Source organism: Arabidopsis thaliana, chromosome 3, assembly GCF_000001735.4.
Source record: "Arabidopsis thaliana chromosome 3, partial sequence".
In the NCBI taxonomy this organism is placed as follows: domain Eukaryota; kingdom Viridiplantae; phylum Streptophyta; class Magnoliopsida; order Brassicales; family Brassicaceae; genus Arabidopsis; species Arabidopsis thaliana.
Genome location: NC_003074.8, coordinates 18,588,467 through 18,613,786, shown reverse-complemented (window position 1 = coordinate 18,613,786; position 25,320 = coordinate 18,588,467). Strand labels below are relative to the sequence as shown.

General features: G+C 36.4%; 8 protein-coding genes and 1 long non-coding RNA gene across 15 annotated transcripts; 8 read left to right on the top strand and 1 right to left on the bottom strand.

Moving 5' to 3' along the window:
• Positions 1 to 351: 351 nt before the first annotated feature.
• Positions 352 to 1,521, top strand: AT3G50200 (hypothetical protein (DUF247)). Its single transcript, NM_114880.2, has 2 exons — positions 352 to 1,133; positions 1,300 to 1,521. The coding sequence occupies exons 1-2, from the start codon at positions 464 to 466 to the stop codon at positions 1,323 to 1,325; spliced, it is 696 nt and encodes a 231-aa protein (NP_190589.1). The 5' UTR covers positions 352 to 463; the 3' UTR covers positions 1,326 to 1,521.
• Positions 1,522 to 2,523: 1,002 nt separating this feature from the next.
• AT3G50190 (transmembrane protein, putative (DUF247)) lies at positions 2,524 to 5,674 on the top strand. Of its 4 annotated transcripts, none has more exons than NM_001339456.1 (3): positions 2,525 to 3,237; positions 3,355 to 3,782; positions 5,349 to 5,674. In NM_001339456.1, exons 1-3 carry the CDS (start codon positions 2,618 to 2,620, stop codon positions 5,351 to 5,353), a joined length of 1,053 nt encoding a protein of 350 aa, NP_001325764.1. In that variant the 5' UTR covers positions 2,525 to 2,617; the 3' UTR covers positions 5,354 to 5,674. The 4 variants fall into 4 exon arrangements, with proteins under 4 accessions (NP_001325765.1, NP_001325764.1, NP_190588.2 ...); NM_114879.3 differs by lacking the exon at positions 5,349 to 5,674 and adding an exon at positions 4,190 to 4,718; NM_001339457.1 differs by lacking the exon at positions 5,349 to 5,674 and adding an exon at positions 4,190 to 4,718 and having other exon boundaries at positions 3,355 to 4,043.
• Positions 5,307 to 5,577, bottom strand: AT3G08100. Its single transcript, NR_141388.1, has one exon. It is a non-coding gene; the product is annotated as an other RNA (long non-coding RNA).
• Positions 5,675 to 6,624: 950 nt separating the features above from the next.
• Positions 6,625 to 8,846, top strand: AT3G50180 (transmembrane protein, putative (DUF247); the record flags this gene model as incomplete). The annotated part of the gene is made up of 3 exons (NM_114878.2): positions 6,625 to 7,490; positions 7,606 to 8,069; positions 8,408 to 8,846. 3 exons carry the CDS (start codon positions 6,625 to 6,627, stop codon positions 8,842 to 8,844), a joined length of 1,767 nt encoding a protein of 588 aa, NP_190587.1. The 3' UTR covers positions 8,845 to 8,846.
• A 1,100-nt stretch (positions 8,847 to 9,946) lies between these two features.
• On the top strand, positions 9,947 to 12,032 carry AT3G50170 (transmembrane protein, putative (DUF247)). Of its 2 annotated transcripts, NM_114877.3 has the most exons (3): positions 9,994 to 10,719; positions 10,838 to 11,361; positions 11,500 to 12,032. In NM_114877.3, exons 1-3 carry the CDS (start codon positions 10,049 to 10,051, stop codon positions 11,928 to 11,930), a joined length of 1,626 nt encoding a protein of 541 aa, NP_190586.1. In that variant the 5' UTR covers positions 9,994 to 10,048; the 3' UTR covers positions 11,931 to 12,032. The 2 variants fall into 2 exon arrangements, with proteins under 2 accessions (NP_001078266.1, NP_190586.1); NM_001084797.3 differs by having other exon boundaries at positions 9,947 to 10,719; positions 10,838 to 11,930.
• A 745-nt stretch (positions 12,033 to 12,777) lies between these two features.
• On the top strand, positions 12,778 to 15,358 carry AT3G50160 (transmembrane protein, putative (DUF247)). Its single transcript, NM_114876.2, has 3 exons — positions 12,778 to 13,527; positions 13,774 to 14,210; positions 14,531 to 15,358. Exons 1-3 carry the CDS (start codon positions 12,884 to 12,886, stop codon positions 14,959 to 14,961), a joined length of 1,512 nt encoding a protein of 503 aa, NP_190585.2. The 5' UTR covers positions 12,778 to 12,883; the 3' UTR covers positions 14,962 to 15,358.
• Positions 15,359 to 16,140: 782 nt separating this feature from the next.
• Positions 16,141 to 18,056, top strand: AT3G50150 (transmembrane protein, putative (DUF247)). Of its 2 annotated transcripts, NM_114875.3 has the most exons (3): positions 16,141 to 16,840; positions 16,915 to 17,414; positions 17,554 to 18,056. In NM_114875.3, the coding sequence occupies exons 1-3, from the start codon at positions 16,236 to 16,238 to the stop codon at positions 17,976 to 17,978; spliced, it is 1,530 nt and encodes a 509-aa protein (NP_190584.1). In that variant the 5' UTR covers positions 16,141 to 16,235; the 3' UTR covers positions 17,979 to 18,056. The 2 variants fall into 2 exon arrangements, with proteins under 2 accessions (NP_190584.1, NP_001325523.1); NM_001339455.1 differs by having other exon boundaries at positions 16,915 to 18,056.
• Positions 18,057 to 19,071: 1,015 nt separating this feature from the next.
• AT3G50140 (transmembrane protein, putative (DUF247)) lies at positions 19,072 to 21,482 on the top strand. 2 transcript variants are annotated; one of them, NM_114874.6, is made up of 3 exons: positions 19,072 to 19,895; positions 20,013 to 20,536; positions 20,891 to 21,482. In NM_114874.6, exons 1-3 carry the CDS (start codon positions 19,225 to 19,227, stop codon positions 21,313 to 21,315), a joined length of 1,620 nt encoding a protein of 539 aa, NP_190583.4. In that variant the 5' UTR covers positions 19,072 to 19,224; the 3' UTR covers positions 21,316 to 21,482. The 2 variants fall into 2 exon arrangements, with proteins under 2 accessions (NP_190583.4, NP_001325783.1); NM_001339454.1 differs by having other exon boundaries at positions 20,013 to 21,482.
• A 1,031-nt stretch (positions 21,483 to 22,513) lies between these two features.
• Positions 22,514 to 24,806, top strand: AT3G50130 (transmembrane protein, putative (DUF247)). The gene is made up of 3 exons (NM_114873.3): positions 22,514 to 23,313; positions 23,425 to 23,945; positions 24,252 to 24,806. The coding sequence occupies exons 1-3, from the start codon at positions 22,565 to 22,567 to the stop codon at positions 24,674 to 24,676; spliced, it is 1,695 nt and encodes a 564-aa protein (NP_190582.1). The 5' UTR covers positions 22,514 to 22,564; the 3' UTR covers positions 24,677 to 24,806.
• Positions 24,807 to 25,320: the final 514 nt, after the last annotated feature.

The following is a 25,320-nucleotide window of genomic DNA, read 5'->3' as shown; positions in this document are numbered from 1 at the left end:
TTGGATTCAGAAGGAGAAAGCGGATCAAACGGTCTAAAACGAAGCAAGCAGAACAAATGTGGATCAAGATTTTTTCTTAAGACTTTTGTTTTAGTGTATATAAATGCACCTCGGTATAAGAGTTTGTATAGTATTTTTATTTTTTTGCAACTTGTTGAAATTTGAATATACTACAAATCCACAAGAATATATAATTAGAGTCGTTGTATAAGAGTACAAAGTCCTTTTTTTTAATTAATTCCAGTTTGGATGACTGAAATCTCATTCGTTAAATATATAAAGAAACTACAAGCATTTATGAGAGTCTTTATCTAAGAGTAGGAAGTCTTTTTAAAAGAATTTTGTTGATTGAAAAAATAAGCAAACACATGGCCAAGTTACAGCTTTAAATTAGTTACAGCGTTGCATTAAACATCTCACAATTACAATCTCTCCCAATTTCCTGAAAAAGCTTCAACCAACAATGGATTTAGTTAATGTTCATTCCAATGACCAACCAATTCTCATCAACAAAGACATGTTCACCAACAATCAACTATCCGAACCAGTCAAAGATCAAAACCTCCATGGTTTAGCCGAAATATTGACTCTTCAGAGATGTGGAGGTACAGAGGAAATTACCAGACCGGGTCAAGACCAAGACTATAAGAGTCAGGAGCAGACTTGCTCCGTGTTCTGTGAGATCGAGGTGATAGGAGAGAGGTCGGAAGAGACCACAGGAGACAGTTGGTTAATATCGTTAAGAGACAAGCTCGATCAAGCACATAGAGACGACGACACAACGATCTGGGGAGAGCTCTGCATGGAGACGTTGACCGAAGTTGACCAACCAAAACTCATGAACGGGCAAGAAAAATCATTGGACATACTTGACGATAAGGGCAAATTGCACTGTCTGGATGTATTTCGTCAGAGTCTGCTCCAGTCTAATCCTACACCGAATCAAAGATCTAGACTAATGAGGTTGACTAAGAATACGTATGTGGTGGACAAGCGATTGCAACAACTGGTAAATTGCGTGACAGAGCTAAGAGGAGCTGGTGTAAAGTTCAGGAGAAGGAATACTGACCGGTTTTGGGATATTCAATTCAAAAATGGTTATCTAGAAATACCCAAACTACTAATCCATGATGGTAAGCTAAAAAGTTTTCATTTCTTTCCTACTTTTTATTCATTACTCACATATGTTTGTATAAAATCTAATTTGTTCAAGCAGCTATGTCAAGAAGTAGTTTTTGATCTCCAAAATAGTCATCTATCTCGACTGTCTACTGATGTAGACTGTTTTTCTAACCGTAGGTGGAATGTTTTTAAGAGAATCTTGATATACAAGTACCAGGTGAACCTTAATAATCCGTGGGCATATTTTTCATTTTTTGCTGCAGTTGCTCTGCTACTTCTCACATTATGTGAGAGTTTCTTTTCTATTTATGCTTATTATAAGCCAAACCCTTAATTTTGTTTTTTGTTTTGTTATATAGTTTTTACTAATATGGAATGTTAAGTTTTTCTGTTTTTTTTCCCATCATTTTCTATTTTCTTCTTTTCAAAATTGGTATTGTAATTTTTGGGTTTTGGAATGTTGTTGAAAAACAATACTAAAAACGTTGATTTGGTGGGTAAGCATAACTAACATCTCAGAATAATCAAGTCTTAGACTATGAATGAGACCAGTGGAACCGGTGGTTTATGTTGGTGCATGAATTAACACATTCGACAATACCGACTTAAACCAGAGAGATTGTGAATAAATCGAAAAAGAGAAGACTTCCATTTAAAAAAGGAGGATCTCACGAAAAATGGAAGGAATGAAAATTCAATCTTTAGATAATTAAAAGTTTAGCATATCCTTAAACTGTCTAAATATTGTATAAATAGAGGGATTTGTCCTCTATTCAAATCATCTGCAACTTAATATAGAAACCCTATTTTTCTTACATTGTTCTGAAGCAAAAGCCCTACCTTCGTTCTTAAGCAACCATGTTCTTCTTTTCATCTAATCTTTGGTTACTTTAGAGCGAAAGAAAGAAGTGAATTTATCTAATCCTTTAATATAAATTTATTATTTGATTTTCAGAATTAATAGTTTAAAAGTGGTTTGATAATTATATTACCATTCAACAACATTTTGCAAAGTGTAGTACACAAAATAACTTGATAACAAATTTATAAAATAGTAATATGTTCTAACAATACTTAACTACAAATGTTTCTTATTTTTTAGGAAACGCGGCACACGGCACAATGAGATGCTTTTATAGAAAAACTACAAAAGTGAAAGAAACACCTCAACATTTTTTCTTATAAGACTATTTTCTTGTAGTCTTTCTTTAAGACTTTCTTTCTTGTAGTCTTTCTATAAGAGCACCTCAACATTTTTTTTTTTTTAATAAGAGTAATTGTTTCTATCAAGAGTAGTTGAAGAAAAGTCAAAGAAACATCGCTCGCCTAGGCATTCATTATCCAATACGTTTAACGATTATTTAACACATTTTAAGTATAAGTATGATTAGATGTCAATATTGGTAGTTGTCATTACAGAAAAACAAGTCCAATAATATAAGCGTCCAGTCACTCTCAAAGTCTCAATCTCCTAAAATACTTCAACAAAACAAAAATGGCAGTTCCTAGTAAACGACGATCACCACCTCCACCACCGCCGCCGCCCCAGCTACCATTTGGACCGAAGCTTCCTTTCCCTCATATTATCATAAGAAGAAAAGCAAGAAGAAATTATCAACTACGACCGATGTTGACCTGGTACTTCCTCACCTTCATGATGCGCCAAAAACTCCAAACCCGAAACCAACAACCTGAAGAGACACGGGAAGAATGGGTGATTTGGATCAAAGACAAGATGGAGCAAGTAATGAGAGACGCCGCCACAACTAGCTGGGACAAGCTCTGTATCTACAGAGTTCCACTCTCCTTTCAAAAAAGCGACAAGAATTCCTACTTCCCTCACACTGTCTCTCTTGGTCCGTACCACCATGGGGACGAACATCTCCGACCCATGGACTATCACAAATGGCGTGCGGTCAATATGGTCATGAAACGTACCAAGCAAGGCATCGAAATGTATATTGACGCCATGAAAGAGCTCGAAGAGAGGGCTCGTGCTTGCTACGAAGGTCCTATTGGTTTGAGCAGTAACAAGTTCACCCAAATGCTAGTTCTTGATGGCTGTTTTGTTCTCGATCTCTTCAGAGGAGCCTATGAAGGATTCTCGAAACTTGGGTAAGCATGATTTAGCTTTATGCTAAACCGGACTGATTTCAGATCCGGTTGACTAAACTAAATGTTGACTTTCGTTTATTTCTTTTTTAACTTTTTTCTTTTTATCTTGGTGTGTAGCTATGATCGAAACGACCCTGTTTTCGCGATGCGAGGATCTATGCATTCGATTCGACGTGACATGCTAATGCTGGAAAATCAACTTCCTTTGATGCCAACTTATATGCCATCAACCAAAATCGAGAATTCGCAAGAAAACAACAATAAATTCTTTCACCCAATTGCTGACAAGGACAAGGAAGAGTTGCACTGTCTGGATGTTTTCCGTCGAAGTGTGCTCCAGCCTAGTCTGAAACCGGAGCCAAGGTTATCGCGTAGATGGTCCTGGAAACCCGTCGTGGCGGACAAGCGCCAACAAAAATTGCTACATTGCGTGACAGAACTAAGAGAAGCCGGTATAAAATTCAAAAGAAGAAAATCCGACCGGTTATGGGATATTCAATTCAAAAACGGTTGTCTAGAGATACCGAAACTACTTATCCATGACGGTAAGTTCACATTTTCGTTTTTATTAGTTTTAAATCATATTTTGCTTATATTGTTGTCGCCTAAGAATCAAACGTGATACCTATCTGCATGTTAATGATTTTGTACAAAACCAAATAGAGCGACATGTATTGGTTTTGTTCAGATTTTTCCCACAAGTCGCTAAAGTAAATAGACTGACATCAATTGTTGCCTATTTCACCAATTCGGAATGATTAGCCATTTAGGCGTATACATTATTTTTCCTAGAGAACCCCATGATGGTAAGTTAGAACTTTTATTTTATTTTCTTTCCTACTCTTTTATTCCTTCCTTTCCCACATATGTTCTCTTTAAAACCAAAAATTTATCTACAGAACCATCACATTATTAAAATTAAACATACGAACCTCTTTCATATTTATTGTAGGTACCAAGTCTCTCTTGTCAAATCTTATAGCTTTTGAGCAATGCCATATCGACTCAACCAAACAGATAACATCCTACATAATTTTCGTGGAGAATCTAATAAATTCTAACGAAGATGTTAGATACTTGCAATATTGTGGTATCATCGAGCATTGGCTTGAGAGTGACTCTGAAGTTGTGGATTTGTTCCACAAATTATGTCAAGACGTGGTTTTCGATCCCATTGATAGTTATCTATATCCACTTTGTCTTGGTGTAGACCGTTTTTACAGTCGTAAGTGGAGTCTGTTTAGTGCAGTCATATTACACAAGTACCAGCTCAACCTTAGAAGTCCTTGGGCATATTTTTCCTTTTTTGGTGCAGTTATTTTGCTACTTCTCACATTTTGTGAGAGTTTCTTTACTGTTTATGCTTATTTTGAGCCAAACACTTAACTTTTGTCCTTTTTCATTCAATTTGGAATGTTTGCATTTTCTTGTTTTTCAACATTTCCTATTTTCTTCTATCCAAAATTGGTTTTGGAATAATATTTTGTTGTTAAAAACAAGTTTAAGAAGGTTAATTTCGGTGGCTAAGCAATAATGGACATGGTTTTTTATTAGGGGGCACAAACAGAGTAACCTAATCGAACTCAAACTATATCCCTATGTACTCTCTGTCTCTCAATCTCTCTTGATTCTCTGTTTCAAGCACTCACATCTCTCTATCTCTTTGTTTTGGTTGAAAGAAAGTGAGAATTTTAACGCATTCTCTTGAACATGGCCGGTCCTGAACCTCATCAAAAAACATGTTTTTGAAATTGTTTTTGAAATTCTTCTGAAAATTTGTTTACAAAACGGTCTCAATTTTGTTTATTTTTTTCTAGTTGGCCTCAATTTTTAAAATCTTTTGAAATAACCTTAAATATTTTTGGGTGCATTTGGCACCCAAAATTCCAGGGGAAGCCCTGCTCTTGAATACCCTTTTGAAAAACCTTTTGGAATCATAAAATGCAGATACTTTCACACGGAGTATACAAATCCACACTTCATAGAATGATCAATAACTCTCATCAATACTGTGTTTGTGTTGCATCCTTCTATGAGGTTTAAAACTTTTAACACTCTGGTGTGTTTTTCCACTGTTGGATTTGGAATCATGTTTTAATTTGAATGAACAGACTAATTTCGACGCGGTAGTGGAGCCATTGGGTATATGTAAACAGAAGTACCCTGGAGGGAGAAGAGGATGCCAAGTTTTCAAAAGAGCTGTCTATGGAGAGCATCTCGTGAGTAAAGTCCAGACCAACTTTGGTATGTGATGGAAGACAGATATCTCTCACCTTCTCTGTACACAATCCACCAACTTCAGCTTCAAGTTTAATTCGTTAGTAATGTGCTTCTCCTCTTCTGTATTATTAATCGATACATATCGATTTGTTTAAAGAAAAAAAGGGTGTGTTTGTTTGTAATATTAGTTTCATAGTTGATTCTTCGAATGTCTGAGAAATCATATATAAAACTCACATCTATAATTTATAAAATAAAATTGTTATACAATAACTTTTAAAAAAAAGATTTGCATTTAATATTCTGGATGTACAGTTTGTTTTGTTTTGTTTCGTCTCCTAATAATTGTTAGTTTTACATGAAAAATGAAATCAGTTAATAGTTGAACTTTGGTAACATTTTTTTTCTCATGACTTTGTTTTATTTTATGTAGTTATTGAATATATATATATATACTACAAGCTATATATGAGAGTCGACAAATTTATTAAGAGTACATAGTTTTTCCTTTTTTAATGAGAGTTTTGGAGTTGAAATGCAGAAAAAGAATAAATTAATTAATCAAATTCAAATCTCACACGTTGGATATAGTATAAACTAGAAGCATTTATTAGAGTCTTTTTATAAGAGTTTTGTAGATTTCAAAATAAGCAAACACATGGCCAGTTCACAGCTTTAAGATTAGTTACAGCGTTGCTTTGACATTTCCCAATTTACGTCTCGCTCTCAATCTCTGGAAAAAGCTTTTAACCAGCAAAAACAAGGGAACCCCCAAAACATTGGTTTTAATTTATGCTCATACAGTTTTCATCAACAAAGAAATGTTGACTTCGTAATTGCAATTAAAATTGGTTTTAGACAATTAGTATACACTTGCAATATTTTTATACCTTGAGAAAATATAATGTTTTTGTAAGTATAAGAGGGATATTATTTTACTAGTGTATAACAAGAATTTATCAGGATTTTTTTTAACGAAGTTTGACTTTTTCAATCTCACTCGTTAAATATAAAGTATGACAACATTTATGGTGAGTCTTTTTATAAAAGAGTTAAAAGATTGAAGCTTTCTATATATATCTACATATATTTTAGCTTTCTTTATTTGTTACTTCGTTTACTCGAATTCATTACTCATTTCCTCTTGGTATAGCTTCAACCAACAAAATGGAAACTTTTGGTACTATTCCACCACCACCACCACTACCACCCCGTCTAGAATTACGACGACAACGAGCACCACCACCACAACCACCACCTCCACCACCACCACCACCACCACCTCCACCACCACGGTTAGGACCACGACTACGACTACGACTCCTACCACCACCACGACAACAACTACTACGATTACGAAAGCAACAGCCACTAGTACTACCTGAACCATTGCCATTACGACCACGGGCGATTCCTTGGCTTACTGGACATGATGTCAAAAAAGGAAAATCTTATGACAAGTTGAGAGAATACGTCGAAAATGTCCGTAGACAAAACGAAGAATCCGAACGTGTCGTTTTACCCAAAAGTATCAGCTATGAAGACCAAAACTTGGAGAACCAGCAAGACACTCGTTCTAAACCTGGAATAAACGAGGTGGTCGAAGGGAGCGGGACCAAACGACTTGAGTGGGTGATCTCAATAAAAGACAAGCTCGAGCAAGCATACAGAAACGATGACAGAACTAGCTGGGGCAAGCTCTGTATATACAAAGTTCCACATTACCTACATGGAAACGACAAGAAGTCGTATTTCCCTCAGACTGTCTCACTTGGTCCATATCACCATGGGAGACAGCAAACACAGTCCATGGAGTGCCATAAATGGCGTGCCGTCAATATGGTATTAAAACGTACGAACCAAGGCATTGAAGTGTTTCTTGACGCCATGATAGAGCTGGAGGAGAAGGCTCGTGCTTGCTACGAAGGTTCCATTGTTTTGAGCAGTAACGAGTTCACAGAAATGCTTCTTCTTGATGGCTGTTTTATTCTCGAGCTCCTCCAAGGAGTCAATGAAGGATTCTTGAAACTCGGGTTAGCGTGATTCAATTTCTTGTTTTTGTCAAGTTATCTTGCTAATCCGGTATGATTTTAAATCGGGTTATCTAAAACTACTGATTTTGATTATTCATTTTTGGCTGTTACGTAGATATGATCATAACGATCCAGTTTTCGCGGTTCGAGGATCGATGCATTCGATTCAACGTGACATGATAATGCTGGAAAATCAACTTCCTTTGTTCGTACTCAACCGGTTATTAGAGTTACAACCCGGTACACAGAACCAAACTGGTTTAGTGGAATTAGTGGTTCGGTTCTTTATTCCTCTAATGCCAACGGCCGAGACGTTGACCGAGAACTCGCCTCCAAGAGGCGTATCCAATGGAGAGTTGCACTGTCTTGATGTTTTCCATCGAAGTCTGCTCTTCCCAAGATCATCCGGAAAGGCAAATTACTCACGCGTGGCTGACAAACACCTACAACGAGTGATACCTACCGTGACCGAACTAAGAGATGCCGGTTTTAAGTTCAAGCTAAATAAAACCGATCGGTTTTGGGATATTAAATTCAGCAATGGTTACCTGGAGATACCCGGTCTACTTATCCATGATGGTAAATCTCCCTTCACCTTTTGTAAATAATACTAGTAGATTTTATTGCGCTCTAACATTTTCTTTGTCGAGAACATACATTATATAAATTTAAATGCGTGCTCATTAAGTAACGCAGTAACACAAACTACTAGATTAAATAAATGTCTTGGTGATCAAACAAAGTTTTATAAGTCATAGATATTGGTTATATAGCTTATCTTCAAATTATCTCGTGGTCATCAAGTAAAGCAACGGCAAAAATATATTTAGACAATGAAGCAATGAATGTTTTATTTTTTAACTGAGTTCAGTTACTTCTCAAACTTACAAGTCCACCCACTGTCCAATTTTTTGTAGGTACCAAATCTCTATTCTTGAATCTCATTGCTTTCGAGCAGTGTCATATCGAGTCGAGCAATGATATAACATCCTACATAATATTTATGGACAATTTAATAGATTCTCCTGAAGATATTAGTTATTTGCATCACTGTGGTATTATTGAGCACTCGCTAGGAAGTAATTCTGAAGTTGCGGATATGTTCAACCAGTTATGTCAGGAAGTGGTTTTCGACACCAAAGATATTTATCTATCTCAATTGTTGATTGAGGTTCATCGCTGTTATAAACAAAACTACTCCAGGAAGTTGAATTCTTTGAAAACGACCTTGATACTCAAGTACTTAGATAACCCTTGGGCATATTTGTCTTTCTTTGCTGCAGTTATTCTACTAATTCTTACATTCTCTCAAAGTTATTTTGCTGCTTATGCTTATTTTAATCCGTCTTCATAACTATTCTGTTGTTGTTTCCTTTCAGTTTGTAATGCTTGGTTTTTGTGACATTTTGTTCTTCTTCATCAAAACAAAAATTTCTATTGTAAACTATTTGCTTCGGACTCTGATTTAACACCTATGTCCTCGTTATTATGGATTACTATTTTATTTAGGAAGAAGAAATAATATCACATGATATCTAACTCTAGATTAACTGTTTTCTTGCAGTCAAAACTCATGAACTGGCTGGAAAAATCCTTGGACATACTTAGACTAAAAATATTTAAACGAGTTTTTTTTATTCCAACTGAGAAACCATGGATATTAAATACCCAAATAAAAAGTAGATGAGGTTTTTCTCGAGATTTTTCCCTATCTAAAATAGAGAGGGACAATACTAAATTTTCCTTTAAGTAACTAAAACACTTAAAACTTAAGAACGACCACATCGCACCTCTTGTGGTTGCTTCCATGCTTAAGCTCGTTCTGAGTCTTATATAATTAGAGTGTAAGAGGATCTTTGAAAGGCACAACACCGGTAACCTGAATGACCCTGATCGTCTTTTCGGTCTTGATCGATCCTAGGCGATTCTAAAGAAACAAGTGCAAGAAAAGCAATAACTAAATTTCTACACAAATTAACGCTAGAAGGAAGGGAGTATTAAGCTAATATACCAGGGGGAATGTCACCAAATGAGGATTACATATTCCTCCGAAAAGATTCACCATTTGTGTATTTTGATCAGATTTAGTAAAAAAAAAATCTCATGACTTTTTTCAGTGTACACAAATACAGCTTGGATATAAAAATTAGCACATTTTTCAATCTCGTTAAAGAACAATTACAGGAAGAATATGAGAATCTTTTTATATGAGTCTCCAGTCTTTTTTTTTTATGAAAGTTTGGAAGCTTTAGTCTCCACTCATTGAATGAATAATAAAAATATTCTACTAATAGTAGTCTAGTACTAAGCACTTATGAGTCTTTACTATGAGAGGTTGGGTGTTTGAATTTCATTTATAGAAAATTCTACAAGCATTTATGAGAGTCTTTTAATTTATAAGAGTACGAAGTCTTTTTATAAGAGTTATGTGGATTGGAAAATAAATAAATGTATGGCCAAATCACAGCTTTAAATTAGTTACAGCGTTTGCACTTAACATTTCGAAATTACAGCTTTTGCTCTCAATCTCCTGAAAAAAGCTTCAACCAGCAAAACCAATGGTTTTAGTTAATGTTCATTCCGATGGACAACCAATTATCATCAACAAAGACATGTTAACTTGGTACTTGCTCAGCCTCAAGCTCAGACAAAAATTTCAAACCAAAAACCAACACTCGGAACCGGTTCAAGATCCGAATCTCCACGGTTTACCGGAAGTTACCAGACCGAATCAAGACCAAAACGTGCAGAACCACAAGCAGTCTCATTCCGAGTCAGGTAAGGAGGTGGTAGAAGAGAGGCCAGAAGAGACCACAGGAGACAGTTGGGTGATCTCAATAAGAGACAAGCTCGAGCAAGCAGATAGAGACGACGACACAACAATTTGGGGAAAGCTCTGCATCTACAGAGTTCCACATTACCTACAAGAGAACGACAAGAAGTCCTATTTCCCTCAGACTGTTTCGCTTGGTCCGTACCACCATGGTAAAAAGCGTCTTCGGCCTATGGAGCGCCACAAGTGGCGTGCGCTCAATAAGGTCCTGAAACGTTTAAAGCAGCGCATTGAAATGTATACTAATGCCATGAGAGAGCTTGAAGAGAAGGCTCGTGCTTGCTATGAAGGTCCCATTAGTTTGAGCAGGAATGAGTTCACAGAAATGCTTGTTCTTGATGGCTGTTTTGTTCTCGAGCTCTTCAGGGGAACCGTTGAAGGATTTACCGAGATAGGGTAAGCGTGAATAAATTTTCTGGTTTTTTCCGGTTATCTACTATACTTGCTAAACCGGTCTTATTTTGGCCTGTATCTGAAAAGTTGATTTTTTTTTACTGTGATGACTGATGAGTAGATATGCACGTAACGACCCGGTTTTCGCGATGCGAGGATTGATGCATTCAATTCAACGTGATATGATAATGCTGGAAAATCAACTTCCCCTGTTTGTTCTTGACCGGTTATTAGAGTTACAGCTCGGTACACAAAACCAAACCGGTATAGTGGCACACGTAGCCGTTAAGTTCTTTGACCCGCTAATGCCAACGGGAGAGGCGTTGACCAAACCGGACCAGTCAAAACTCATGAACTGGCTGGAAAAATCATTGGACACACTTGGTGACAAGGGCGAGTTGCACTGTTTGGATGTTTTCCGTCGAAGTCTACTCCAGTCTAGTCCTACACCGAACACAAGATCTCTCCTAAAGAGATTGACTAGGAATACGCGAGTGGTGGATAAGCGACAACAACAACTGGTACATTGCGTGACAGAACTAAGGGAAGCTGGTGTGAAGTTCAGGAAAAGGAAAACCGACCGGTTTTGGGATATTGAATTCAAAAATGGTTATCTAGAAATACCCAAACTACTAATCCATGATGGTAAGCTCAAAGGTTCTCTTTTAATTCCTTTCCTACTTTTTATTCCTTACACATATATATGTTTGTATAAAAACGATATTTACCTATAAAATCCTTAAATTCCATAAACTTACAAATCCTCTCATGTTTTTTCTGTAGGTACTAAGTCTCTCTTCTCAAATCTTATAGCATTTGAGCAGTGTCATATCGAGTCGAGCAACCACATAACATCCTACATTATTTTTATGGATAATCTAATAAACTCTAGCGAAGATGTTAGCTACTTGCATTATTGTGGTATCATCGAGCATTGGCTTGGGAGTGATTCGGAAGTTGCGGATTTGTTCAACCGGCTATGTCAAGAAGTGGTTTTCGATCCCAAAGATAGTCATCTATCTCGACTGTCTGGTGATGTAAACCGTTATTACAATCGTAAGTGGAATGTTTTGAAGGCTACCTTGACACACAAGTACTTCAATAATCCTTGGGCATATTTTTCTTTTTCTGCTGCAGTTATTTTGCTACTTCTCACATTATGTCAGAGTTTTTATGCTGTTTATGCTTATTATAAGCCCAATTCTAAACTCTAGTTGGGGGTTTTTCCCATCAATTTGGAATGTTTGTATTTTCTTGTTTTTCAACATTTTCTATGTACTTGACCAAGATTTTGCATTGTAATAATTGGGTTTTGGAATAATTATGTTGTTGCAAAGCAATTTTAAGAAGTTTGATTTTATTAGGGGTGCAAAATTTGTAAACTAACCAACCCAATAAAAAGCTAACCTAATAACCTAACCCATTAATGGTCTCTTTTGTTTTTTTTTCGCTGGTCATGAAATGGATTAATCCATGTAAAAGGATTGCAATAAATTTATCACGAAAAATAATTTATCCAAAATGTATATGGAATAACGCATTTTTTTTACTTAATACACACATACTAATTTTTCAAAAGTGTTATTTATTTTAAAAAATCTAAACATGGCAAAAACAAATGTTCATAGTAGACTTATGATATTAAATTAAATGAGGGGACACATTTTGGACCACCCATAAGAAGAATATTGGAAAATGCAGTTATCTTATTCTCCATAGGAGTATTTTTTAAGGAGTGGAGAATTAGTCAATCTCATTCGTTGAATATATCACGAGAGCTTATTAATCTTTTTCCTATGGAGAATTAGTCAATCTCATTAGTCTTCTTATAAGAGTACGTACTATACGTTCTATTTGATGGTAGTTAGTATGTTTCCGTCCCACTTGTTTATATATATACATACTATTATGATATTTTCTATACTAGTTTGAATGTTTCAATCCCACTCGACGATGCATGGATTAAAACATCCAAACTACTTGTATTATGTACAATACCCTATTGACAAGACTTCTTTTATATTTTGTATTTATAAGAGTTTTGTATAGTTAGAAATAAACATAGCGTGGCCAGATTACTTCAACTCAGTTACATCGTTGCTTTGAGATTTGACAACTGCGCTATTTCTCTCTCTCTCGATCTCCTGAGGTTCAACCTACAGAAATTATGGTTTCGGTTTTGGATGGTCGGTCAGTTTCCAGCAACAAGAAGAATAGACGGTTTTCGCGGATAGTCCGTACTTATTATGGAATTATCAGGCGAGCCCGTCAACGCCAAAAGTTGCGGAATGACAAGGAGACTTACGGGGAGCTCGAAAATATCGAAGTGATAGAAGAGAAGCCAAGAGAGACACAAGTAGAATCGGTTGTCTCTATCGAAGACAAGAACGAGCAAAAACTTCGAGAAATATGGGTGATCTCTCTAAATGACAAGATGAAAACACTTGGAGACAACGCTACAACTAGTTGGGACAATCTCTGTATCTACAGAGTTCCACCTTACCTACAAGAAAACGATACAAAGTCTTACATGCCTCAAATCGTCTCTATTGGTCCGTACCACCATGGACACAAACATCTCATGCCCATGGAGCGTCACAAGTGGCGTGCGGTCAATATGGTCATGGCACGCGCCAAACACGACATCGAAATGTATATTGACGCCATGAAAGAGCTCGAGGAGAAAGCTCGTGCTTGCTACCAAGGTCCCATTAATATGAATAGGAATGAGTTCATAGAAATGCTTGTTCTTGATGGCGTTTTTATTATCGAGATCTTCAAGGGAACAAGTGAAGGATTCCAGGAAATCGGGTAAACTTGACTATATTTTCTGGTTTTAGCCAGTTATCTTAGATATTAATAAACCGGTCTGATTTCAGCTTTGTTATCTAAAGTCCAAACTATCGAGTCAAGGAACCGTTTACTATTTATAAGTTTTACCGATAGACAGTTTACTATTTATGTTTTGCTAAATAGACTAGTTATTAATGTGATTAATCAACGTTGAAAAGAAAAGAAACAAAAAAACTATTGACACTGTTCTTGTGTGCTGAATAGATATGCACCCAATGACCCGGTTTTCGGGATGCGAGGATTGATGCAATCGATTCGACGTGACATGGTAATGCTAGAAAATCAGCTTCCTTGGTCTGTTCTAAAGGGGTTATTACAGCTACAACGGCCCGATGTATTGGACAAAGTAAATGTTCAACTCTTCCAACCATTCTTCCAACCACTACTGCCAACGAGGGAGGTGCTAACTGAAGAAGGCGGGTTGCACTGTTTAGACGTACTCCGTCGAGGTCTCCTCCAATCTAGTGGGACATCGGATGAGGATATGAGCATGGTGAACAAGCAACCTCAACAACTGATACATTGCGTGACTGAACTAAGAAACGCAGGTGTTGAGTTCATGAGAAAGGAAACCGGCCATTTTTGGGATATCGAATTCAAAAATGGATATCTAAAGATACCAAAACTACTAATCCATGACGGTGAGTTAACAAGTTTTTCTTCTCAACTTTATATTCGTTCTTCACAAAGGTTTAACTAGTTTCCTTTCTTATCAATTATCATTAAGATCTTAGAATTTGACTCCTACCTCCTAATTATATGGGTAGGCAAAAAATACGTTAGTTACAAGTCATAATTTGATGTCTAGCTCCTGAAAACGGTATCTCTTGCACTCACATAGTCTAGTATCTTGAGTTTTTCCCTGTTTAATTTTCCTTTTACACAATCCAAATACATCAATAGAACCCCATATAACTCTTTAAACTTACAAAAGCACCATGGTCTCTCGTGTTTCTTGTAGGTACCAAGTCTCTCTTCTTAAATCTCATAGCTTTCGAACAGTGTCATATCAAGTCGAGCAAGAAAATTACATCCTACATAATCTTTATGGATAACCTAATAAACTCTTCTGAAGATGTTAGCTACTTGCACCACTATGGTATCATTGAGAATTGGCTAGGGAGTGATTCTGAAGTTTCAGATTTGTTCAACGGGCTAGGTAAAGAAGTGATTTTTGACCCAAACGATGGTTATCTTTCTGCATTGACCGGCGAAGTTAACATTTACTATAGGCGTAAGTGGAATTATTTGAAGGCTACTTTAAGACACAAGTACTTCAATAACCCTTGGGCATACTTCTCTTTTATTGCTGCAGTTACTCTGCTAATTTTTACATTTTGTCAGAGTTTTTTTGCTGTTTTTGCTTATTTTAAGCCACCACCTAAGACATAGGAGCGTAATTCTCACGTTTTCTCAGACATTCCAAGTTGGTATATTTTGTTTGAATCTCTCCAAAGTGCAGCATAAGAGCTTTTGAAATAGCTAGAAGTGTTGTTATTGCATGCGGAACATGGGGTCCTTCAGTATATATGTCACCCGAGGTAACCCTCGCTAGCTAAGGGATCTCTTCGACAAATAAAAAATTGATGATTGACGTGTAATGACTTTTTCGTTTTGATCTGTTTTGACCATGGCTTTGTTATGCCTCTGGGTCTGTTTTCTGGTTTGTCTTTTTAAACGTTTGGTTTCTTTGAATTTTCTGTGACCAAATAATTGCTACATTATTAACATTTATTGTTATTTTATTACTTTATAATGTTTGTTTGATTAAAAAAAAACATTTGAAAGTAATTGACAATGTTTTTGATAAATTACTTTCAATTAATGTTTGTGATTTTTTTTTTGTAATATAAATTTGTTACACAACCAACAAAAATATAGTAATGTTTGTGATTTCCTTTTTCTTTTAAAATGTTTTTTTTGTATTTTTTCTATTCAACATAAATATGAATATTGTAACATTTGGATTTTTTTCAAGAGTTAATTAAGTGTTTTGAAAAACATTATTAAAAGGTTGTGTTTGGTCTGTATTTGTTTGGAAGCCATATCCAGATTTTGGTTTTACTAGTAGAAGATTATGCGGTTCTTTTCAAAAGATAATGTTATGCTTGGCCATCCAATATACAAACCCGATTAATATAACATCCAATAAATATCAACACCATCTAATATATTATTGACACTTTATTTCTCAAATAATTTTTATTAATTTTTTAAAATTCAAATTATGGTATACACTATGAGGACATAAATAGCACTATATGTATTTGGTTTACTAAGTTTACGAGATATAAGAAAATTATATAAAGAAGTTGAAATAAAAAATTAAAATAAAAGAGGGGACACATTTTCAGACTACGCATAAGTTAAAAGTAAATATGTTGTGTAATAAATGAACATTTTAATCATAATTGAGTAAATTATATTATTAAGGATCAAGAATTCAAGACCATGTGGATTATTCATGTCATTGGCTTAGTTAATAATCAAGGAAACGCAGTTTTGTACTACTATCCTTTTTAAAATGTTAGCCTATTTATTATAAGAGTTTGGTATATGACCAGATTACAACTTTAACTCAGTTACATGTTAGCTTTGACATTTGACAATTATTGTCTCTATCTCTCTCTCGATCTCCCGAGCTTCAACATTGACGAGCAGAAATCATGGTTTTGTTTTCCGATGGTCGCTCAACTTCCACCCACAAAAGGTACAGACGGTTGTCATGGTTCGTGCCAATCCACAGTTTCCATGAAATTACCAGACGTGATCTAGGCCAAAACTTGCACAACCACGTGGAGACTTACGTGGAGCCCAGTAAGATCGAAGTAAAAGAAGAAAAGCCAAGAGAGACACGAGAAGAATGGGTGATCTCGATCAAGGACAAGATGGAGAAAGCACTTAGTTACGACGCAACAAATAGCTGGGACAAGCTCTGTATCTACAGAGTTCCTTTCTATCTTCAAGAGAACGACAAGAAGTCTTACTTACCTCAAACTGTCTCTATTGGTCCGTACCACCATGGAAAGGTACACCTCAGACCCATGGAGCGTCACAAATGGCGAGCGGTCAATATGATCATGGCACGTACCAAGCACAACATTGAAATGTATATTGACGCCATGAAAGAGCTCGAGGAGGAGGCTCGTGCTTGCTACCAAGGTCCCATTGACATGAAGAATAGTAATGAGTTCACAGAAATGCTTGTTCTTGATGGTTGTTTCGTTCTCGAGCTCTTCAAGGGAACAATTCAAGGATTCCAGAAAATTGGGTAAGCCTGGCTAAATTTTATCTAGTGATTTTTTTCTATTGCTTAAACTGTTGACTCTGTTGTGTGCTGAATAGATATGCACGTAACGACCCGGTTTTCGCTAAGCGAGGATTGATGCATTCGATTCAACGTGACATGATAATGTTGGAAAACCAACTTCCTCTGTTCGTTCTCGACCGGTTATTAGGGCTACAAACCGGTACACCGAACCAAACGGGTATAGTGGCAGAAGTAGCTGTTCGGTTCTTCAAAACACTAATGCCAACTAGCGAGGTGCTGACCAAATCAGAAAGATCGTTAGACTCGCAGGAAAAATCCGATGAATTGGGTGACAATGGCGGGTTGCACTGTTTGGATGTGTTCCATCGAAGTCTCATCCAATCTAGTGAGACAACTAATCAAGGGACTCCATATGAGGATATGAGCATGGTGGAAAAGCAACAACAATTGATACATTGCGTGACAGAACTAAGAGGCGCAGGTGTTAACTTCATGAGGAAAGAAACCGGCCAGCTTTGGGACATTGAATTCAAAAACGGTTATCTAAAGATACCGAAACTACTAATCCATGATGGTGAGTTAACCGGTTTTTTCTTCTCTACTTTTCTATTAGTTCCTCACAAATTTTTACTATCCATTATCTTTAAGATCTTACAGTTTGACAAAGAATATATTTGTTACCAAAACACTGTGGTCTCACTTGTTTCTTGTAGGTACCAAGTCTCTTTTCTCAAATCTTATTGCTTTCGAGCAGTGCCATACACAATCAAGCAACAACATAACATCCTACATAATCTTCATGGATAATCTAATAAACTCTTCTCAAGATGTTAGCTACTTGCACCACGACGGTATTATTGAGCATTGGTTAGGGAGTGATTCTGAAGTTGCAGATTTGTTCAACCGGTTATGTAAAGAAGTGATCTTTGATCCAAAAGATGGGTATCTATCTCAACTGTCTCGTGAAGTTAACCGTTATTATAGTCGTAAGTGGAACTCGTTGAAGGCTACTCTAAGACAAAAGTACTTCAATAACCCTTGGGCATATTTCTCCTTTTCAGCTGCAGTTATTCTGCTATTTCTCACATTCTTTCAAAGCTTCTTTGCTGTCTATGCTTATTATAAGCCACTCTCTTAGTTTTCATTTTTTTTTTTCATTTTATTTACAATATTTGTATTTCTTGTTTTTTCAATATTTTCTATTCATAATTAAAAAAAAAAAGACGTTGTAAAATTTGGAATTTTAAATAGTTAATGGATTGAAAAAGGTTAATTTCGGATATTTATTTGGACTGCATATCCTAGACGTAGTGAATATTAAGAAGTAGTAAATATTGTTCATTCATTGAAAAAAAGAATGAAAAAAAAAACACTAAACAGTATAGTGATAGACATGGTTGTGAGAACTATGGATTTACAAATAGTTGTCATTCAAAAGAGTAATGTGAATAAACTTAGTGGAATAAACAAAAACAAGAACAGATGATCAAGACAGCGATTAGAAATGTTCGTCGGGTCGAGGCTGATTAGGTTCCATTTGCTTGGAAATGGGGTTGCACGTCTGAACACTATTTTTTGGTACGTCAATTTTTTAAGGCATAAGATTTTGAATATATCTTAAGCATAAAATATAATAGATGACTTGACTTTCTTGGAGTCTTTTCGGTTTGCAATTTGCATGTCTGAATACCATTTTTGGGTGGTCGAGTTTTTTTTTAAGGCGTAAGATTTTGAATATTCCAAGTCTTAATATATAATAGCTTTATAAAATTAGTTTTTAAGGCATGTCATGAACACTATTTCTTCGAGTCTTTCTATAAGAGCACCTCATTATCCATTCGAGAATGGTGAAGTCGTCAGTCGTGCCATGTGCCGAGTTTCCCATGTCTACGGTTGATAACACATCTTAATTGAAATTATAAACTTGCTGTTTTCTAATTCGTAGATTTTTTTTCTTTCATATGGATAATTCAAGTATCAATCATTGTCAATAATGAATAACGCATTATATAGTATATAGTATTTCTATAAGAGTACAACGCATTTTCATTTTTTTTAAATAAGAGTGAATGTTTCAAATAAATATCTCACTCTACGAAATATATATATTACATTAAAGACTTGTAATAAAGTCTTTCTATTAAGAGTAGTGGAAGAAAAGTCCAAGAAAACATCGCTCGCCAAAGCATTATATATCCATTACGTTTAAAGATTGTTTAAGACATTTTAATGTATAAGTATGATTAGATGTCAATCACTGGTTGTTGTCATTACAGATCAAATAATATTGCGACCAATGACAGCTTTAGTTCAGTTGTTACATATTTGCTTTTAGACTTTTTCTATGTCACTCTCAATCTCCTAAAAACCTTCAACAAACAAAAATGGCAACTCCTAGTAAACGACGACCACCACCTCCACCGCCGCCGCCTCCTCGTCTATTGGTGCTGCCACCACTTCCACCGCCACCACCACCGCCGCCGCCCCAGCTACCATTTGGACCGAAGCTTCCTTTCCCTCATATTATCATAAGAAGAAAAGCAAGAAGAAACTATCAACTACGACCGATGTTGACCTGGTACTTCCTCACCTTCATGATGCGCCAAAAACTCCAAACCCGAAACCAACAACCCGAAGAGACACGGGAAGAATGGGTGATTTGGATCAAAGACAAGATGGAGCAAGTAATGAGAGACGCCGCCACAACTAGCTGGGACAAGATCTGTATCTACAGAGTTCCACTCTCCCTTAAAAAAAGCGACAAGAATTCTTACTTCCCTCAAGCAGTCTCGCTTGGTCCGTACCACCATGGGGACGAACATCTCCGACCCATGGACTATCACAAATGGCGTGCGGTCAATATGGTCATGAAACGTACCAAGCAAGGCATCGAAATGTATATTGACGCCATGAAAGAGCTCGAAGAGAGGGCTCGTGCTTGCTACGAAGGTCCTATTGGTTTGAGCAGTAACAAGTTCACCCAAATGCTAGTTCTTGATGGCTGTTTTGTTCTCGATCTCTTCAGAGGAGCCTATGAAGGATTCTCGAAACTTGGGTAAGCATGATTTAGCTTTATGCTAAACCGGACTGATTTCAGATCCGGTTGACTAAACTAAATGTTGACTTTCGTTTATTTCTTTTTTAACTTTTTTCTTTTTATCTTGGTGTGTAGGTACGACCGAAACGATCCCGTTTTCGCGATGCGAGGATCTATGCATTCGATTCGACGTGACATGCTAATGCTGGAAAATCAACTTCCTTTGTTTGTCTTAAACCGGTTATTAGAGCTACAACTCGGTACACAATACCAAACCGGTTTAGTGGCACAATTAGCGGTTCGGTTCTTCAATCCGTTGATGCCAACTTATATGTCATCAACCAAAATCGAGAACTCCCAAGAAAACAACAATAAATTCTTTAACCCAATTGCTGACAAGGAGAAGGAAGAGTTGCATTGTCTGGATGTTTTCCGTCGAAGTCTGCTCCAGCCTAGTCTAAAACCGGACCCGAGGTTATCGCGGAGTAGATGGTCCAGGAAACCGCTGGTGGCGGACAAGCGCCAACAACAACTACTACATTGCGTGACAGAACTAAGAGAAGCCGGTATAAAATTCAAAAGAAGAAAATCTGACCGGTTTTGGGATATTCAATTCAAAAACGGTTGTCTAGAAATACCAAAATTACTTATCCATGATGGTAAGTTCACACTTTTTAGTTTTTATTTATTTTTACGTTCCTTCGTATGAGTTTCATTCAAATCATATTGTTTACACCTCACTTATATTGTTGCCTAAGAATCAAAATGTGATACTCTACTGCATATAAATGATTTTGTACCAAACCAAAAAAATTTGTGACATGTATAGGTTTTGTTCACTTTTTGTTCCCATAAGTTGCTAAAGTACATAGACTGACATCAATCGTTGCCTATTTCATCAATTCATAATGATTTTGCTATTTAGGCATATACATTTTTTCCCGCCTAGAGAACCCTCATAATTCCTTAAACTCACAAAAACACTATATGGTCTCTCTTCGTGTTTTTTGTAGGTACCAAGTCTCTTTTCTCAAATCTTATAGCTTACGAGCAGTGCCATATCGATTCAACGAACGACATAACATCCTACATTATCTTCATGGACAATCTAATAGATTCTGCTGAAGATATTAGGTATTTGCATTACTATGATATCATCGAGCACTGGTTAGGAAATGATTCAGAAGTTGCTGATGTCTTCAACCGGCTATGTCAAGAAGTGGCTTTCGACCTCGAAAATACTTACTTATCTGAATTGTCAAATAAGGTGGACCGTTATTATAACCGAAAGTGGAATGTTCTGAAGGCAACCTTGAAACACAAGTACTTTAGTAATCCTTGGGCATATTTCTCTTTCTTTGCGGCAGTTATTCTGCTACTTCTCACATTATTTCAGAGCTTTTTTACTAGTTATCCTTATTTTAAGCCACCTTCTTAATTCTCATTAACTTTGAATGTTTGTTCTTTTTTTACCTTTTTTTTTCTTCTTTCTGTTGAGTCTTAAAGAAAAGAAAGATTTTACTGTATTATTTTGAAGCTATATGTTAGACCTACGGAAGAGATTATTCAGTTCATATATTGGTTTCATTTACTTATGTTTTTATAATTGTCAACGTAAGTTTTGTTGTAATTTAATTAACCAAAAAATGTGTGATGTAACCAAATGAGTAACTCCTAAACCAATTCGAACCTTGGGTGATTTGGCTCGCCTATTATTCACAAATATGCATAATATTGGTGACTACCAAAGGTATGTCGAGTAAATGTGACTTTGGGTTGATGATCTTAGGCTTGATCCGGGTGGGTCTTCTTGGCGCTCTAGTTGAATGGTTCGGTAGTTTTTGTTTTCGTCTCGCCCATATGTCTTGAAATATGTAACTATCTGGTGAGTCTTCAATTTAGGTCGGGAAAAATCTTCATTTGGTTGGAGGATTTAAGTTTTGTGTGCTTTGGGTGAGCCATCATGGACCAACTTCAATTCGGTACGGTGATTTATGATTCCAGCTGGATAATTACTCTTTTAAGGATATATTTCTTTGTAAATATCCAATCGTATGCCAGTTTCTTGATCGGAACTTGGTTTGCGCCAAAATTCTTCTTTTTGATTTGGTTAGTTTAGTTGATGCTTGAACCGGTTGGTCTGGTCAACTCTGGGTCTTATTTGGTTCTGAATACTTCTGAATTCTGATGTCCACATCATCAATACTCTACTGCGAAAAAAAGAATCAACATTTTTTTTTTTCAACAGGTTGTTGCAAATTCTCGTCTCAAAAGTCTTTTGCAATATGTTGCTAATAGCAAAAAAAAATCAAAAGAAATCAATTTACTAAGATCGTTCTGCAAAGAATTTCATCATTTACAATTCCTTTTTATCACCCAATTTGCAACAGATTTTGGCGATTTTTAACGGAATTTTTTTCTTTAAGGCTCTCATAATACACCATTGAGCTAGTGACGGACGAGTGTTTTTAGAGTTCTTTTTCTAAAGATTTGTAAAATCAAAACAAACAAAACGTGGCCCGTCAAGGTGTTATTTAACAGCTCAAAAGTTTGACAAAGTTATAGTTGATGTTGGTGTATGATTAGATATTCAAACTTATTAATGTGTGTGCTGTGCACAGATCTATCATTTTGTTACATCTTAGTTTTACAACATTTTTTCTCTCTCAAAGCTTTAACCAACAAAAATGGTGCGTATTCTTTCTTTTACACCACCGCCTCCTCCACCACCACCACCATCGTTTAGATCAATTCCTCGTCCACCACCACCACCATCTTTTAGATCAATTCCTCCTCGGCGGCATTTCTTCAAAAAGAAAAGCAAAAGTCTACCACCACCACCACCACCGCTACCGCCAGCACGACCATTTGGACCGATTCTTCCTTGGCGGTATTCTGTCAAAAGAAAAAGAACTAATCGACCACAACCGTCTACGATCCAGAAAGACATGTTCACATGGTACTTTCTCACCCTCATGATGCGCCAAAAACTCCAAAAACAAAACCAAAAACCCGAAGAGACACGAGAAGAATGGGTGATCTCAATTAGAGACAAAATGGAGCAAGCACTTAGAGAAGACGCCACAACTAGTTGGGACAAACTATGTATCTATAGAGTTCCACAATACCTTCAAGAGAACAACAAGAAGTCCTATTTCCCTCAGACTGTCTCACTTGGTCCGTTCCACCATGGCAACAAACATCTCCTACCCATGGACCGTCACAAGTGGCGTGCAGTCAATATGGTCATGGCACGTACCAAACACGACATTGAAATGTATATTGACGCCATGAAAGAACTCGAAGACAGGGCTCGTGCTTGCTATGAAGGTCCTATAGATTTGAGCAGCAACAAGTTTAGTGAAATGCTGGTTCTTGATGGTTGTTTCGTTCTTGAACTCTTTAGAGGAGCTGATGAAGGATTCTCCGAACTAGGGTAAATATGATTAAATTTCTTGTTATCTAATATAATTTTAGTGTATCATTTCAGATCCGCTAATTAATCTAAACCGTTGACTTTCTTATGATTTTGTTCTTGTTTATGTAGATATGATCGTAACGATCCAGTTTTCGCAATGCGAGGATCAATGCATTCGATTCAACGTGACATGGTAATGCTAGAAAATCAACTCCCTTTGTTTGTTCTCAACCGGTTATTAGAGATACAGCTTGGTAAACGGCACCAAACCGGTTTAGTGTCGCGATTAGCAGTTCGGTTCTTTGATCCACTAATGCCAACCGACGAGCCGTTGACCAAAACCGACGACTCGCTGGAACAAGATAAATTCTTTAACCCAATTGCTGATAAGGACAAGGGTGAGTTGCACTGTCTAGATGTTTTCCGTCGAAATCTACTTCGGCCTTGTTCGAATCCGGAGCCAAGGTTATCACGAATGAGATGGTCATGGAGAACTCGCGTGGCGGATAAGCGCCAACAACAACTGATACATTGCGTGACCGAACTAAGAGAAGCCGGTATTAAATTCAGGACGAGGAAAACCGACCGGTTTTGGGATATTCGATTCAAAAACGGTTATCTCGAGATACCAAAACTACTAATCCATGACGGTAACATTTCAAACTTTATTCCCAATGATAAAGAACATGAATCATAATGGATATCCATCTTCATATACATGGTTTTAAGAAAATCACGTTTTACACACCAACATGATTTTTTTTTTTCTTCGAATTTTATAATCATAAAACCAAAATTTCTCCGCAAGTTGCCAACGTAAATGAATTGTCATCAATTATTCGTTATTGACTACTTCAGAATGATTTAAGCAATAGCTACAAAAAATACACTTTTTTATACAATCGTTTAACTCCTTGAGCTTACACATATACCATGGTTTCTCGTGTTTCTTGCAGGTACCAAATCTCTCTTCTCGAATCTTATAGCCTTCGAACAATGTCATATTGACTCGAGCAACGATATAACATCGTACATAATCTTTATGGATAATCTAATAGATTCGTCGGAAGATGTTAGGTATTTGCATTATTGTGGTATCATCGAACATTGGTTAGGGAATGATTATGAAGTTGCGGATTTGTTCAACCGGTTATGTCAAGAAGTGGCTTTCGACCCCCAAAATAGTTATTTGTCACAATTGTCGAATAAAGTTGATCGGAATTATAGCCGAAAGTGGAATGTTCTGAAGGCGATCTTAAAACACAAGTACTTCAATAATCCTTGGGCATACTTCTCTTTTTTTGCTGCTCTTGTCCTGCTAGTTCTCACGTTATTTCAGAGTTTCTTTACTGCTTATCCTTATTTTAACCCACCTTCTTGATTTTCATTATTATTCAGTAGTTTCCTTCATTAAACTTGGAATGTTTGTAACTTTTTTTCGAGCATTTTTGTTTATTTTATTTTCTATTGTATTGCAAAAATAAAATCAGAAACTAAAATTAAAATTTTCCAGCATTTTTATTTAATCTTATTTTTGATTGTTCACATGTCTTGAATCTGATCATGACAAGGTGTCTGTGGTAGCATGAAAGTATCGCTGTGACTCGGTAGGTCTAGGGGGGACGATGCCATATATATATTAACAGTTAGCTTCATAGGAGGTGAGACACTGAGACAGGTCAGAACAAATATAGATTACGTCGATAAAACGATATCGTCCCAAGAGACATTTTTGCCGTCGTCACAACCAAACTAGTTTACCATCGATGCTTAAACTTGTAATTGCATTTCTACACTAGTTTAGCACTATATGGTTACCAAATAGTTATATTAAGTTGTACACCTCTTTAAAATTTCTTTTGATTCACCAGTACGTCTCCAGCCAATGATGTGGTATGTTCAGATTTGAATATGTTATCGGAAATTAAGACTACAACAATGTTCCAAAACATTAATGAGAATGACCATTGTCTATTGACGGATATTCCAAAGTTTGACTCACTTTCCAAGATGACGAAAAATCTC